Genomic DNA, 17876 nt, shown 5'->3' on the forward strand with positions numbered 1-17876 from the left:
GCTTCATTATTTATAAGCTATGCAACATACACCAACACCCAAACTCATCATCTATTTGTTGTTTTCTATTTGTTGACTAGAGCAGTAGTTTTTCATTGCCATTATGTCAATAGGAATAGCAGACAATAAGATGTAGGAGAAAGAGAAGTTAGGGTACAAGAGCAGAATTCATCATCTAGTATCAACCTAACTATTTTCAAACAGAAAGAGTAAGCAAGTAAACAAAGAGAAAGCAAGCAAAGTGACTGTGGATAAAACTCTGTCTTTAACGAAAAGCTTTTTTAAAAAGCCCACGTTTTCTAAATCGTCTGCTTTTCAACTATCTCTACAGCATTATAAGCAATCAGACATGATGAACCAGCTCTCAAATATCCTCAATGTGGTTTTCACCATCCTCTTTACTATTGAGATGATTCTTAAACTGATAGCTTTCAAGGCTAAGGTGAGTGAGAATCGATGCATCACAACTTTTGTCAGAAAGTCAGCCTGATCTTGGTTTAGAACTTGTGGCCCACAAGCCGGATGCATCATGTGCTGGCCCCGCCCCCGCCCAGTTTAGTGAACGGGAAAAAAGTCCCGATAAATCACGTGAGTTTGACACCCCTGGTTTAGAGTAACACAGGCCATCTTCAGTGAGGATGGTCCTAAAAGACTACTTGTGTGGTCTATATATCTGTTACTTTGTTTTAATAAGGTCAAACAAACCAAAAGGTTCAATGTTAATTCTTGAACTGGAAAGCTTTCAGCAAAGGTTCCTACCTTGTCTTATATTCCAGCTTAATCTATTTATTTGGAGTTTACATTCTTCTTTCTCTTCCAGGGATACTTTGGAGACCCCTGGAATGTCTTTGATTTTCTCATAGTTGTTGGCAGCATCATTGATGTCATCCTGAGTCAGATTGATGTAAGTGCTATGAGGATAATTGTATTGGAAAGAAACAAGGAGTAGGAAGGACTTCTTAGACTGAAAGGAAGGGGAACAATGATTGTCATTACTAAGCAGCCATAGTATCCTAGCTCCCCATAGATGTCATGAATGCTGCATGTTCAAATACAGCTTCTAAATCACAGCAATAGTCAATCATTTTCAATTTCTTCTGATGAGAGAGAGGAATTGTTGCCATTTGCATGTTGATAGGTTGCAGATCGCTTAGTTAGATTTTGAGTTCTGTGAATCCCAGACATATTTCAAGAATCATCTTAAGGTAACTTGTTCTTGATTTTTTACTGATCAAGAACTGATGTATCATAGCCTGGGGACATCTCTTCTCCTATAACATCTGTGTGTTCTCTAAACCTTGAACCTCAATAAATCTCTAAACCAGGGGTGTCCAACCTTGGCAACTTTAAGACTTGTGGACTTCAACTCCCAGAATTCCTCAGCCAGCTTTGCTTGAATTCCACAAGTTTTAAAGTTGCCAAGGTTGGACACCCCTGCTCTAAACCTTAAACCTCAATAAATCATACATACATGGCAATTGCAATATGAAATTCCTCTTGAGATGGCTTGCCTCATGGTACCGGTAGAGAATTTCTACCCTGTGGTCCATGGCAACCATATGTCATCTGCCTATTATATGTGCTTCTACTGCGTCTGTCTTTATGGCAAGATGTACGTGCATAATTTGGGCTTTTTGCATAAATGTGCATGGATGCTATGATATATACACAAGCACATTAAAATATATATTATAGGTGGAATTTTCCACACTGAATATGCATATAAAGGAGATAAAGTGCATAGCTTTGGATTAAAAATGTCTTTATGTGCCTTTGGCTCCATTGCTATTGTTTACAGCTATGATTAGCTATCACTTTAGAAACAAGATTAGAAGTTTGAAAATCTACAATTTTACTCATCAGTAGTATTTTCATTTTATTCAGAATTATTCAAATCATTACAAACTTGCACTGTAAGTTTGTAAATTATAAATCACCAACACAAAGATCAACCTACCTCGGATTTTTCTTCTCAAATCTAAACATGAAGAGCTATGGGAAAAATTATGCCACGGAAATTTTAGTGGTGACTGAAATTCATTTTCTCTTTTTTCCCTTATCATGGGGATTAGGGGTACATTTCTTAATCTACCTGGAGACTCCCAAGTTTTTATCTGTACAGACTTTAACTCTTCCACTATACTTTCACTACACATTACTTGACTCATTAAAACATTTGAGAAATAGACATAGAAAGTTAACTTAAAAAATAATCAAATTCAGTGAAATTTAGATGGGGAATGTGCAGCTGCCTGGTGAGTATTCTCTTGCTTTGGATACCTGTAGTTTTCTTCACCATCAGAGATGGAAATTCTTCTGGTCCTAATTTCATTCTTCTTATATTAAACTGGAATACTTTTTACTGAACTGTTGAGAGTTGTAAATTGTACATTGTAAAAGGACCATCATTCTCATAAAAAAACATCATCTTGATATATTTCCATGCTGATTGCTTTGTATATTCTTGGTTTATAAAAAAACAAAAATATTTTTAGAGCTTCTATTTATCTTCCCAAAACATTGTATCTTTGGTTTTGAAACCAAATTAATATTCTTTTCTTTTATCCTTTTTCATACAGAAATCCCTTTGTCTCATTTAGTTGTATGTTGATGTTAAATACATTCTGTGTTTCATAAATTTTTAGATGGTCTAATAGAGGTCATGTCTAGTAGTATTATGTTCAGAAACAAATGATGAACACATTAAGGTTCATATCTATGAACTAGGAATCATATATTCATTGTTCAAATAAGGTTTATTCCCAATAAAAGAGAAAGAACAAATTAGAATATTGCTCCATCAAATGTGATTTTCAGTTGTTACACCAAGCATAGCTATAAACCTCAGCTTAAATACTTTTCAACATTTGGCTTATCCAGTAGAAAATTTACAGGTGCCATTCAGCAAAATTAGGTTTTTTTTTATTGCAGACAAGGACAAATCTTTATACACAGAGAAAATCTATCTAATCAATACATAATAGACAAGGTCTATATACATTTATATTCCAAGTTTTTCATTCTACAATTCCATTTTCCTTCCACAATTCCATGTTAATGGATCCTGATTTTTCCTTCCACAATTCCATGTTAATGGATCCTGGCAGTTTTGTTGGTGGTCTTGGAAGGTACCTGATCTATGCTGACATAGCTTTTTTTAGCCTGAGAACTGTAGGGGTTTGACCTTGTAAAGTGCCAGCCATATAAGGAAATGCATAATTCTAGCAGGCAGCCAGCCTGACAAGGAAATGTTAAAATATCTGCATGTGGATATTGATCAGTGCATTTGGTATGAACATACAGTCATGAAAAAAAACTTGCATTAGAAAAACTTGCTAATTTTTGTACAAAGACAATTCTGTCCTTTATCTAACTATTCTTCAATTTTTGTATTATTTTTATGGATTAGAACTATTATTTTCAGAACTCAATAAGAAGGGAGACATTCTGAGAATCAAGTCTTTCTGAAAACCTGACCATGATAAGCCATAATAGGACAGAACATAGAGCCTGATTTCTTCTGTACCCAACACATGGCTATATTTGAAATTTAGGTCACTTGTGGTCTCTTGGCAGTTTGGCTGCAGCTGATAATGTGTCATAGACAGTTATAGGCATCTAATCTTGGAACAAATGTATAAATATTCAAAGACATTTCTTGATTTCTCTTAGTTTCACCCAATTCTCTTAGGCGATTTCTACATTCTGCTAAAAACACTACTGGATTAATGTACTTCACGTCATGGCTTTTTATTCATTATTCTCCAATCCTTTCCTCCTCCTTCCTTTCTACCTGTATATCTATCTCATTGTAATTCTAATGTGATTTTTTTCACGATTTCTCTGTGAAACACCCCCTCCACCCCCCCCACATTTCCTATTCCTTTCTTTCTCCAAATCATTGTTTCCAACTTCTCTATTTTTTTTTTAATATTGCACTTGGCTGACTCTGTTATTTTCTTGACAGACAATTCTTGTTTCCAGTGGTGGATTGTACTGCCTAAGCGGTGGCTGTGATGGCATTGTAAATATCAGCTGCATGACGTTGTTGTGGACGCCATTTTCTTCCACATTTCCCTTTCCTCCTTTTCTAGATTATTTCTTCTTGCTGTGTGCTGCTGTGTAAAAGTGTGAGTTGCATGCAACTAATGCTCAAAGTGGGTCTCTAAGAAAACAATCTGTGATATTTTCAAAATAATGCCGATAACGCAAGGGAACGTGTTTGTGGAGCAGTTACTGAAGAAGCACTTAAGCAGAGTACAGTTTCCTTGGGTGAGGCTCTTTTTTCCTAGTTTACTTTCTGTGGTGTAAGTATTTATTTATTTATTTAGAAATTTTATATAGCTGTCTACTCACTCACAGCTACTCTAGGTGGCTTACAAACAATAAAAATATAGTATAGAACAAAAATAAAAATAAAAAACAATACTCCCCCTACTTACTCACCCCCCAGCGACAACACACAACCCAGTAAGCCATTTTATGGATTCCACCCCACTCTGGGTTTCCCAGGCTGGCTGGCAAAACTAAGTCTTCAAGGTCTTACGAAAGAATGTTGAATTGGGAGCCAGTCTAATTTCGGAAGGGGTGATATTCCAAAGGGATATCCTACTTCTTAGTGGTCAACACCTTTCCATATGAATATTTTGGCACAATGATGCAATCCCTTTAATTCTATCCATATAAAGAGTGGGGGAAATAACCTTGAGAGACAGGAGTCACAGCCTAGACAAAGATCTGCTAAGAGAAATCTTGAGTCCAAAGCAGGAATGGGGAGACGGGGGGTGGGGTGGAGAAAACATCTTGGTCATTGACTCTTCCTAGTTCTCCCTTGTTCTCTGCAAGGGGAGAACTGCAAAATGCAGGGACTAAGGAAAAGCTTTCAGACATGCAAGATTCTGTCACCATAAATCTTATAATAAAGGTAGTATTGGCATTCACGGTTATGGTTTCCTGACCTGGATCACCTTGAAGGGTTGATACTCCTATGAAATATACTGTATCAAATTTATCCCTGACTACTTTTTTTCAGCTCCTATGTGGTTTTCACTCTTCAGTTAAGGGCAGAGGTGGGATTCTACCAGTTCGCACCTATTCGCTAGAACCAGTTGTTAACATTCTAAGCAGTTCGGAGAACCGGTTGTTAGAAGAAATTACTGGCCTAATCCTGTAAGGAAGGCAGGAAGGAAACATTCTGGTGTTGCTTACAGAAACTGCCTCTCTGTTAACCCTTATTATATTCTTGGCAGGACTAGACTTCCTGTCTCAGGAACTTCTCTGGAGTTCTTTTCCCCTCCTTTGCTGGTACTTTGCTTGTGTGGACTGACCATTCTCAAAGTTACAATGGCATTGAAAAAAGTGACTTATGACCATTTTTCACTCTTACAACTGTTGCAGCATCCCCACAGTCATGAGAGGCCAGGCGAGGAGATGCGTGCCTCGATGTGAGTGATATTGAGTTGGCCATGCCCAGCCAATAACATGACCACCAAGCCATGTCCACCCAGTCACATGACCACCAAGCCACACCTACCAACTAAGCCACGCCCACAGAACCGGTTGTTAAAAATTTTGAATCTCACCCCGACAAAAGTATAAATCTGAGAACTGGCTGTTCATCACATCCTTCCCTGATCGTAGTTCCTTCTTGTATCACTTTTGGTTTTGTGTCTGCAGTATTCAAACTTTGGAGGATAATGCAGAAGAATTTCATTTAATAGGAAAGTCCTTTTTAGAGGCAATTTAGCCCATGGCAACGCCAGGTCAACATTGGACTTGGATAGCTTTGTAGAACAATAGATAATATTCAGCTGCATCTGCATGCAGCCTGTTACATCCTTCCTATCATAATGTGACTTTGATTACATTATTTAATCAAGCTCACATGATGACAGTCCACAATTAATTCAATCCATAGGGGCTTTCCTTTTTTTGTTCACTTTCCAGTATTGTGCAAATAGTGAAGGTACAGAGGTACAGTGGGTGTACATGAAGATGACAAGATGCAAAAAAAAAAAAAACACAACTTGGTCAGCATTGGCAGGTCTGTTGCCAAGGAGCAGTGAAAATATATTTCATTACCTAACTCATACAAACCTATTTCCTTATAGTATGAACCAAAGCAATGATATTAAATAATACAATATCTGTGCTTATTGGCCAGGATCAATGTAATTTTACTGGAAAAAAAAATAGAATGTACTTAAAACTGCTGAAATGGACATTTAAACAGTGCTGCAAAAATTCCTAAAAACAGCTACCGTATTTTTAATGTAAAAAGGGCCAGGTGCAATGGAATTTTTACATGAAATATGATCAAGTTTTTTAGAAGTCTACTTAAGAACTGAGGACTGAAAGTGATTTATGAACTATGTTTTTGCTTCTCTGCAGAAGCATAAATCTATGAATCAGTTTTGTAACAAATGTATGCTTCTTATAAGTAACCCATGTAAACTATTTAGCCGTTCTGAGTTTTACTCTGCGTTGAATATGTGATGTCCTTGTTGCTGCAATCATTATACCAACATTATGATGAATATTCAGGGGAAAAAACCAGTTCCTTGGAAAAAATAATTACATCTACAACTATGTGTGCACTGGTTAACTTTATGATAGTATTAGATTTTCCAGTAATCAAGTCATTTGATGTTTCCTGTCATGTGTATGTTTCCTTCCTGACAAGTTGAATCTATACCTTCTAGATTTCAATGACTTTCTTTCTTTCAGTAAAAGCTGGCAGTCCATCAGTAATAATCCATGGTGGAATTGCTAAGCTTAACACTGAATATAATAATAGTGGCATGAATCTCTATCCTGTATTCCAGCCCTTCTGTGTTAGCATGAAATCAACCATCTAGTTTTATCCAGTCCCTTAGTTTAGCATGTTGTTGGCCCTGAACCCCTACTTCTACTTGTGTTGCAACCATTGCGGTGTTCATTACCATGGAATATATTCACAGACCAAGCCACTGGCAGTCCAAGGAGAATACAACAATGGAGACACATCACAGGTAAATGCTATTTTATTAGTTATTTTAAATATTTACATACTGTCCGTATATTTTCCAATGTGTACATTTTCTAATGTGCTTTACAAAAATGAGATATAGATGAAGAACAAGTAAAAGAATAATATGGAGAATTAGTGTGATTTTATGAAAAGGTACATAAAGTAAATAAAAATGATGGAAGAATAAAATGGTGATTGCTTGACACCGAATAACGATAGTTTCACAATAGTATTTGTCAGACTACAAGCTGCACTAGAAACAGATAAATTAGTGTATTAGAATACTAGAGCTCTGATAAGTGGCTTATGCTACAAAAGCAAACAAAGCCATTATGAAAGAACTCCAGTGACTCCTGTGTATCAAATACACATCCCATTCATCATGAAACTAAAGTTCAAATTGTTGTGCCTCTTGTGACATGGTGAGGAATTGGTCTAGAACGGGGTCACCAAACTTTTGGACCTCAAGGACCATCAAACTCATAATTTTAAATTTCACAGACCAGAGACCCTGGGAAAATCCCCCCAAAAGTCTGCAGGAAAATTCCCCACCCCGTTTTCCTACCAATCGATCATTCTTTATTTGGGATCGCAGGGTATCATCTCTAGCTCCATTCTCAGGGGGAGATAGAGAGAAGAGACTTTTGGCTTCATGCAAGGAAAGCAGCAGAAGTTTTTCTTTCTCTCCCCCAAACTCTGCCAGAAAAGAGTCTTTGTGAGACTTGTTATGCTGGTGCAGCTTCTTGGAGCAGGATGCCTTGCAGGGTCCCAAAGACTCATTTCCGGTGGAGTTGGAAGAGAGAAAGAAAGACTTTTCCTGCTTTCCTTGTATACAGCCAAAAGCAGAAGAAGAAAGAAGCAGAAAGAAGTAGCCCAGTGGCCAGGCAAGGTGTGGGGCGAGTGGGGCAAGTTCCCCCACTCCACCCTTTCCTCCCTCCCCCACTACCTTGTGTTGTTTGCAATGCAAGCGACGCAAGCCTTGTGTTCCCCTGGGCCATGTGAGTAGCACAGCCTTGTGTTCTCGTGCAGCCTGGATTAGTTGCTTTGGGGGGTGCTTTATTTTTTTTAATTTTATTTATTTGTCAATCACTTACAAGATAATAGGTATAAATATAAACATGAGTAAGAATACAGGAAATAGGTATGAATAAATGGGGACAATAGGACAGGGATGGTAGGCACGATGGTGCACTTGTGAACGCCCCTTATAGACTTCTTAGGAATGGGGTGAGGTCAATAGTGGATAGTTTGAGGTTAAAGGAGTGGGGGTTAGAGGATGTAACAACAGAGTCAGGTAGTGACTTTTTTCTTTTTTTTCTTTGGGGGTGACATTTCTCTGCGGACCATCAAAATTTTTGCACTGGTCTAGAAGCCACTTTCTTTGTATAGAAAGGATGATGTCCAACTGATTTTGATACTCAAATGATCCAAAAGCAAACTCTTAATTTGTGATCATATAAGATCCTGCTCTCATATCTTTTCTGCAAAGAGTCTTTTTAAAGTGCAGTTGTTCCAAACAAGTGGTGTACCATAGCTGAGACATAAAATTGTATAGGTGGAAGTTCAGATTTTGAAAACCTTCCTTAAATGATAAATACAATAATAGGGTTTCTGTAAACATTAGAAGGTCCATTTTAAAAAAATGGTTTTTTATATCTATCTTGGTGGGATCTAGATTCTTTCAAGTAAAAACTTGTGGAAGTAAAAAAAGGTAAACTTTTTTACTTCCTTCTTTCTGCTTCTTCCACTGCAAGGGATATGTTCTTTCCACAGCTTCCTGCCATAGACCCTGAGGACAGTGATCGTATCTCCATCACCTTTTTCCGGCTTTTCAGGGTCCTAAGGCTGGTAAAACTGCTGAGCCGAGGAGAAGGCATTAGAAATTTACTCTGGACATTTATCAAATCCTTCCAGGTAAGTACATCTTACTGGATGTGCAAGCTCATATCTAAGTGAAGGATGAATCCCGAAAAATGGGATTGGGCTGGGTGCAGTGGAAAGAAAAATAGCAGTTCAACACCTTCCAACCCATAGCTGATCTGCAATTGTGGATGACCGTCAAATTCTTCTCTACTTTATCCCCAGGCACTACCTCATGTGGCCTTGCTGATCGTAATGTTGTTCTTCATCTATGCTGTGATTGGGATGCAGGTAAGAAAATGCTTGCATTACCTCTTTGAACAATCCCTCCCTAAATCCCACTTATTAACCATCTAAATTGACAGAGACATACCTTAATTGTAATTACATTACTTGGATACCTTTCTTACTCTCAAGCTCTGTTCCCCCAAATAAGTTGAAAAGGGTTGTGAAGGCTGCATATCATTCCTGCCCAGACATCAAATTCCTTCATCTTCAATAATGAAGCCCCCCGATTCCTTGATCACCTCTTTCATTATTGATTATGGGTAGTCTTTCACTTACAACCATTCATTTAACGACAGTTTGACGTTACAATGGTGCTGAAAAAAAGTGACTTAATACCAATCATCGCGCTTATGACCATCACAGCATCTCCATGGTCACATGATCAAAACTTAAAGTCTTCCCAGGGAGCTTTCAACAAGCAAAGTGGATGGAGCAAGCTGGTTTTATTTTTATTTACTTATTTGATTTCTATTTAATAATCACACAATTTATTTAATGACTGAAGTGATTAATGTGGGCCACGGCAAAAAAAAGTCATACCATTGGGCATGACTCACTTAATAGTTGCATCACTTAGCAATGGAAGTTCCAGTCCCACTCATGGTTGTAAGTTGAAAGTTACCTGTATAGAGATTAATCTGCAATGTGGACAGGAAAGTCAGAGACTCAAGGGGGATTTGGGTTCCACTAGTGAGATTAATATTACTTAGGATATTCTTCAATAGGACTTCGGATATTTTCAAAGGGAGACTCCTAGCATAATCCATGGGTATTTACTTCTATCCTTTTTCTGTTTTAAAAGAAACAGAAAAATATAAGTTAGAAAGGGAAGGCAATCCCTTTCTTGTGAGAAGGTAATTGTATGATAGAAACATCCAGGGGTGGGATTGTACCAGTTCGCACCTATTTGTTAGAACCGGTTGTTAACATAATAAGCAGTTTGGAGAACCAGTTGTTAGAAGAAATTACTGGCCTAATCCTATAAGGAAGGCAGGAAGGAAACATTCTGGTGTTGCTTACAGAAACTGCCTCTCCGTTAACCCTTATTACATTCTTGGAAGGACTAGACTTCCTGTCTCAGGAACATCTCTGGAGTTTTTCCCCCTGCTCCTTTACTGATACTTTGCTTGTGTGGAGTGACCATTCAAAGTTACAATGGCACTGAAAAAAGTGACTTAGGACCATTTTTCACACTTATGACTGTTGCAGCATCCCCACAGTCATGAGAGGCCAGGTGAGGAGATGTGTGCCTCCATGTGAGTGATATTGAGTTGGCCACACCCAACCAGTCACATTACCACCCAGCCATGCCCACCCAGTCACATGACTACCAAGCCATGCCCACCTAAGACACGCCCACAGAACCAATTGTTAAAAATTTTGAATCCCACCCCTGAAAACATCATCTGGAAGCACTTGCTATTTCTTAATGGAGGATTGCAAACACAAGTTTACTTCCCTGACAAATTCAAAGAAAAGAGATGCTTTTGGCATGGCTTTTACCATAAATGGAACCTCTCAAGAGTTACAGGTGTCATTATATTCTACCTATAGTACTCCCATGTTTTTACTGCCTTTTCTTTCTCTTTACCCTTACTACAAAAAATATTGTTCAAGTTGGAAAAGGTGGGCCAAGTGTTTCAGTCAGGAAGATGGCAAAAGAACCTAAATTAAATAGCTCAAGTAGAATCCAGTATGAGCAAAGCAAGCCGCAAGGCTTTGCAGATAAATCTCTGACAACAGCATGTTCATTTATAGATGTTTGGGAAAATTGCACTGGTAGATGGAACTCAAATAAACCGGAACAACAACTTTCAGACTTTCCCACAAGCAGTGTTGATGCTATTCAGGTCTGTATCATTTAAGCTTATTTGGTTTATAGCTGTGGGCCCACATTATCTTTAATAGCCTTTCCTCCTTTCTTATTGGTGGCATCTCCTCTCTTGACAGAGATCCTTTACGATCCAAAAAGTACACCTATCATCCTCAAAAACATAGTCCTGTGTACATTTGCTATAGATATCAAGGTTGATGTTAAAGTTAGCATAAATGTGTGATTGCTGTTCAAACAGAGCAGACATAGGTTAGCTACACTTTTAAAATATGTTTTCACTTTTTCAGGTGCTGTAGGGAGCATAGCTGGTCATATAATGACATCACTGGAATAGATGGGCCACTTTTTCAAATGTCATTTGGGAGGCTTTAGGTTAGTTGGCTAAGAACTACCAAGTTAATTTAAATACAATGGAGATGATGTTTGAATAAAACAATTCGTGTTTCAGGGATTAATTTTCAACAATACTTTTTCCTACACTTTTCAATACCACTGATCCAGCCAAATGCATTCTTTGGTTTTCCAGTGTTCTGTGGTAATGAATCTGCCAATTGGTGAAAAAGCATTGTTATGATTTAAATAACAACTGTTCCCAATATATTGGAAGGAATGGGGAGTAAATTCAACAGTAGTTAAGGCACAAGGCTAGAACCAGGAGACTGTGAATACTGGTTCTGCCTTAGGTATGAAAGCCAGCTGTCTGACTTTATGCCAATCACCATCTCTTAGCCCAACTTCAGAGTTGTAATTGTGGCAAAATAAAAGGAGGAAGGCATATTGTGTGTGTTTGCCACCCTGAGTTATCTATCAAAATAATAAAGGCAGGGGAGAGAGAGAGAAAGAGAGAGTTCTCCCAACTATCTTTGAGATTTTTCCCCCAATTTCTTCTAAAACATTTGATCAATGAATACGTAAATGAGAACTACTATTGAAAAGGATAGTCTGTATGAATGTGATTATAATTCCTGCAATTCAGTCTAGAAAAATTCTGATTGATACTATGCACTCTTAAAGAAAGTTAATTACATCTGTAAATTATTTTTATAATCCTTCTGGATTAGGTTCACATATCATATTATGCCTTGCCATAATTTCCTTTTTGTCTAGGTGTGCCACAGGTGAGGCCTGGCAGGAGGTCTTATTAGGTGCCAGCTATGGCAAGTTATGTGACCCTGAATCCGATTATGCTCCTGGAGAAGAATACACCTGTGGCTCAGGCTTTGCTTATTTCTACTTTGTAAGCTTTTACATGCTGTGTGCATTCCTGGTATGTTTTTTTTTCCTTCCTTTTTTCTCATATCAGGCTCTCATATTGTGTGTATCCAATATATATTTGCAATATATAGATAAATGGGACGTCATCAGAACTGGCACTAAATGCAACAGGTGGAGTTCATTCAGTTATTGAGTTATTCACAATTGAGGAAGAAAAGTATTTGGACATGAACAATAGGTTGAAAGGAAGACAGTGCATTTATACTCTTTATAGTAATCTTATATAGGAAGATGAGTAATTTAAGTGTGATATGCAATGAAATGGTACAGCATTTAATGGCCCTGATCAATCCAACCAATGTTCAGTTCAGTATTCATCCCATTCTCCCTTTTGCTCTCCAGGTTTCCATGCCACATCCTCTCCCAAACAGACAATTCCACACCTTCTTGTTTTTGAGCATTCTCACTCTTATTGGGCTGTTTAGGTTTGTTGATTAGATTTCTTTTTCTACAGTTTTCCCCTACTATTGCAAAGCTGGGGGTTCCTTCCAGAACACAAATACCTCCCTGTAACTATGTTGATTACTTAGCCACCAGAAGTTAATTCCTAAGTTCACATTGAGTATGTAGGTTTCTACCCCCTACCCTGCACCACCCCATAATGATGCAGATGAGGAGATCAGGCTGACTAGATTCCAGTACATTAGGGCTAATGCAGGGGAGGGATTCTACCAATTTGCGCCTATTTGCTAGAACTGGTTGTTAACATTCTAAGCAGTTCGGAGAACCGGTTGTTAGAAGAAATTACTGGCCTCATCCTGTAAGGAAGGCAGGAAAAAAACATTCTGGTGTTGCTTACAGAAACTGCCTCTCCATTAACCCTTATTACATTCTTGGCAGGACTAGACTTCCTGTCTCAGGAACATCTCTGGAGTTTTTTCCCCCCTGCTTTGCTGATATTTTGCTTGTGTGGAGTGACCATTCAAAGTTACAATGGCACTGAAAAAAGTGACTTATGACCATTTTTCACACTTACGACTGTTGCAGCATCCCCACAGTCATGAGAGGCCAGGTGAGGAGATGTGTGCCTCGATGTGAGTGATACTGAGTTGGCCATGCCCAGCCAATAACATGACCAGCAAGCCACGCCCTCCAATTAAACCATGCCCACAGAACCGGTTGTTAAAAAATTTGAATCCCACCCTGGGGATAATGTGATTTGAAATGGAGATGATGGATAACTGATGTTATCCAGTTTGGGTAATGAAATGTCTGCAAGAAAACAAGCAAGCTCAGAGCGCACCAAGGATCCCTCATGTCAATCCTGAGCTACGAATATTCTCCTTTATTAGAAATGTACATTACTTTAATTTCAAGGGTCCTTTTGTGTCTTCCATGTGGGGGAAATGGTTATACCAGAATGCAGTGGTTGTAAGGTTTGTGCCAAATCAAGTCTTAAGGGTGAAAACAAGACCAGAAACAAACTCTGGCATTTTTTTTGCTCAGTACAGTGAAAGTTATATGGAAGCAGTGTATGTGATATAAGCATTGTCTATCATTTCTGGACATTTTTTTTTCTTGGTTTCGTTCTGTTTCAACATCTGCAAAAACTATTTGACCAGAGGTAGAATAATATATCTGTAGGTCATGGCAGCTATTGCTAGTGTCTTTCTCAAACTATTTCTGAGACATGAAAAACAAAGGCTATTTCTCCCCCAGATTGCCCCAATTGCTACACATAGCTCATTTCATTAAAAATTATGGCAGGCTGTTAAGATGCTTTCATAAATTAGTGTTAGGAACTGCTGACCACTAGTCTCTAGAGCTGTTCATGGTTTATGATCCTCAACTTCACTGAAATGTAAACTTGACTAAACTGACCATGGAACCAGGGAATATTAGGTCACAGATATCAAGATTAATTGACTTCCTTTGGTTGTGAAGGGCGATTAGAGGCCAACTCTGGAATAAAAATATGAGGGAAGTTTTGCTTGCCTTCATTCCTTTTATAAAGCTTAAGGAGATTAGCAAAGCCTTGCTTCTGTTTATTTTATAAGTTGAAATAATATTAAATAGCAATAGCAGTTAGACTTATGTATCGCTTCATAGTGTTTTAAAGCCCTCTCTTATTGGTTTAGAATCAGCATATTGTCCCCAACAATCAGGGTTCTCATTTTACTGCCCATAGAAGGATAGAAGTCAACCTTGAGCCGGTCAGGATTGAACTCCTGGCAGTGAGGAGAGTTAGCCTGCAGTACTGCATTCTAACCACTGTGCCACCCAGTGCTGGGATTCACATTTTTTTTACTACTGGTTCTGTGGGCGTGGCTTGGTGGGCATCGCAGGGGAAAGATACTGTAAAATCTCCATTCCCACCTCACTCGTGGTGGAAGGTTACTGCAACATTCCCATTCCCTCCCCACCTCACTAACCTGCTTTCCAGCTCTGTTCTCCTGTGCAGGGCAACAAAAGAAGACCCAGCACTACCGGTTCTTCAGAACTGGTCAGAACCTGCTGAATACCACCTCTGGTGCCACCATGGTTCTTACTGTTGCCTCCATATCGAATTTCACATTGGTTTGAATTTTGTCAAATGCCCAGACAGATAATTCCTGAAGTAACATTATCCTGCAATAGAACAGCACTTTGCAATATGCCTTTTCTTCCCCCATTTAAATGGTACTTCTTCAGAACTTTCCCCCATACCAAAGCACATTGTTGTGTGAATCTATCAAAGATATCATGATAGTATCCTCTCTTGTGGTATATTATGAGAGCATCTGAGCTGGTGGTACATGTTTCACTTTTAGAAAAGGCAGGTACCAAGTGGATGAAGTGAAGCAGGTTGGTCCATTGATTCTGGTTGCATAACCAGACCCATGCAATGGGGGCAGCACTTCCCCGATACTATGCATTTGTGGTTGAGAAAGATGCTTTTCTCACAACCTCCTTTTGCAACAATTAGAGGAAAACTACTATTAGAAAGAGAAAAAAACTTGCAATTTAAGTTCTTAAAACTCATTTCAACTGATAAATCCAACAACAGGATGCAGGTCTGTCTTAGAAAAAGTGGGCTTTTTGATTCTGTCTTGGTGCAATTTACATTCTTTGATGGAAATGAAAAGTTGAGGATCATTGTATTAAATTATGATTTGTGCTCATCTGAACACCCTTTTATAATGTTCACTTTTCTGCTTATGTCCTAATTACTATCTTAGTTGGTGTCTATCTTATGAAACCATCCACATACACGAAAGCCAGAATTTATGGAAATATTGTTTTATTGCCTGAGAAAATCAGCCAGTTAGTTTTTATAGCACAATCAAGAGTTTAATACTGTTAATCCCTCTGATGCCAAAGAAAATCTCTTGATGATGCTTAGGCTCCATTGTCTCCTGTCATTTTTCACTTAAAATGTGCCCATGCATTTTTCCTTAGATTATCAACCTCTTCGTTGCTGTTATCATGGATAACTTTGACTACCTCACACGGGATTGGTCTATCTTAGGTCCCCACCATCTGGATGAATTCAAAAAAATATGGGCAGAATATGATCCTGAAGCCACGTGAGAATCTCTCTATTGGTTTATTGCTGTGAACAGCTCCACTGAAAATTGGAAGCAAGCTCAGTGATTTGGTTTTTTTTTAATGTTATCCAAAATGAGTGTATTCACTTATGCATCTACTGAATGAGAAAGGCGATATTTTTGCTTTGCTTTCAGTCTATTTAAGCCTAAATAGAGAACACTAATCAAAAGACACTTCCTTGGAATACATGTGCATTTATTTGCAAATGTGTTTATAATAGAGATATAATAAAATGTAGTAACATAATCTAAGAGGGAGATTATGATTGAATCTTATACTCTAATATAGATATTAGTGGGCTAAATTTCCTATTTTGGTTTTGAGCATTCACTGCTGCCTATATCTCTAAAGTTTCCTGTTAAATCGTGGAGTCCTTGGTTCTCTCTTGCAGACCTTATATTACCCAACTAGGTAACATCATCAGTGTTAGTGTGGGGTTTGATTCCTGTTTATATACAGTAGGTTGCCTTGCCACTGATGACGGGAATAGGCTTTTCTCCTTGATTGTTCCTTGATTAGGATATTGTTTTCCGCTTGATTGTTTCTCTGAAGTTAACCTCTGCTTCTCTGGATATAGGCTGCCAGAAAAAAATGTGCTCTTTTTTTTCTCGATGTTTTTAATAAAAAAAGCTTAGAGCACACCAAGGACTCCACAGTTCAATCATGAGCTACATATATTCTCTTCTGCTGGTTTCCTGTTAAAAATTGAGGATCCATTTGTCCACCAACAACTCTGCTAATCAATGTTTTAAAGATATTGAACAATAAATTTAGCTGTTCTGAAGACAGAGGAAGTCCTGATTATTTGTTTGCTGCATTATGTATAAAAAATGGATTTTCCAAGAACAAGTATCATCAAAGACCATTCATGGAATTATAGGTTTTCAATATCCTGTGATATATAATTCTTCTTAAGAATTATCTTTCACAAGTTATATTTTGATATCACCAAAAAAGCATGTTTATGGTACAGCAATGTGCTCAAAGTGCTGAAAATATTTTACTGCTTAAGGCACACAAGAGGTTGTCTTCCCCAAAATCTGTATCTTGAATATTTTAACTATAGTATTTCAATATGGGATAGTATCTTCCATTATATCTAATACAACAAGCTTGTATATAAACCTGACTGTATAAATCTGTCCTCTATAGAGGATCAAACAGAAGGCTGTCACTACTACTCCCGACACTTAATGGGATTGTCTGATTTTTCTTGCAAGGAAACTGGGGTTAGTCATGATCTTCCATTGAAAGTTAAGATTTCAAACTCATGTTTTGTCAGTGATATGAAGACACTGACTGGGGCAACATGTTATGCTAAAGTATGCCTTGTTTAGCCATGATTTACTGACCAGATCACTTTTGCCTTGATTCATACCATATGCAAGCCATAAACTCTGGTCTGCAAACTGTAATAACTGGGTCTGCATTAAATGCTGATCCAAACAAACCATATTATGGCTTTGTGGGATGTGTGAACCAAATATTGATCTTTCTCAATCTGCTTAGGTTGTTTTATTTGCATGTCACAATCAGATTTGTAAAGAATGTCAATCCCCAAGGCTTGAAAGGAATTGAGAGATTCCTGGAGTTTGTACAGCTAATTTTCCAGTTTTGATTTGCTCCATAGGAAAAATTATCAGCTTCTTCCAGGAATGCTTTATGACACATGCTGCAGGTCATTGATGAAGCTAGCTGATCAAGCAGATAAAACCAAAATGGGTGCTGATTCACTTTGATTAAAAAAAATGCCAAAGGGACATTAAATTGTGGCCTTCTGCCTTCTGAATTAGGAATCAAAGTTCTACTTTTGCATCAGATGTATAAAATATGACTTTGTTTGTTTTACCTCAGGGGCCGAATTAAGCATCTAGATGTGGTAACTCTGTTGAGACGAATCCAGCCTCCTCTGGGATTTGGGAAATTTTGTCCACACCGTGTGGCTTGCAAGGTAATTGGCTAACACGCAATGTTTCCTTATCAATGTTATGAAGACTCTATCTAATTTCTGTTCTGTTACCCAAAATGGCACCGTAGTCCCCATAGGAAAGACTGGTGCTCCATCCTGTTTCTTCATGTCAA

At 38.1% G+C, this 17876-nt stretch overlaps 1 protein-coding gene across 2 annotated transcripts in view; it reads left to right on the forward strand.

Moving 5' to 3' along the window:
* Positions 1–17876, forward strand: part of CACNA1S (calcium voltage-gated channel subunit alpha1 S) — a 71158-nt gene that overhangs the window by 41118 nt on the left and 12164 nt on the right. Inside the window, exons 27-36 of one of the 2 annotated variants that reach the window (XM_026716854.2) lie at positions 332–442; positions 821–904; positions 3968–4024; positions 6960–7010; positions 8783–8923; positions 9095–9160; positions 10916–11007; positions 12099–12258; positions 15645–15772; positions 17649–17745. In XM_026716854.2, coding sequence (XP_026572639.1) covers positions 332–442; positions 821–904; positions 3968–4024; positions 6960–7010; positions 8783–8923; positions 9095–9160; positions 10916–11007; positions 12099–12258; positions 15645–15772; positions 17649–17745 — 987 coding nt within the window. The remainder of the gene's footprint in view (positions 1–331; positions 443–820; positions 905–3967; positions 4025–6959; positions 7011–8782; positions 8924–9094; positions 9161–10915; positions 11008–12098; positions 12259–15644; positions 15773–17648; positions 17746–17876) is intronic. The other variant, XM_087929682.1, reaches the window with a different exon arrangement.

This window comes from Pseudonaja textilis, chromosome 3 (assembly GCF_049901715.1).
Source record: "Pseudonaja textilis isolate UNSWEBS1 chromosome 3, rPseTex1.2, whole genome shotgun sequence".
Lineage (NCBI taxonomy): Eukaryota > Metazoa > Chordata > Lepidosauria > Squamata > Elapidae > Pseudonaja > Pseudonaja textilis.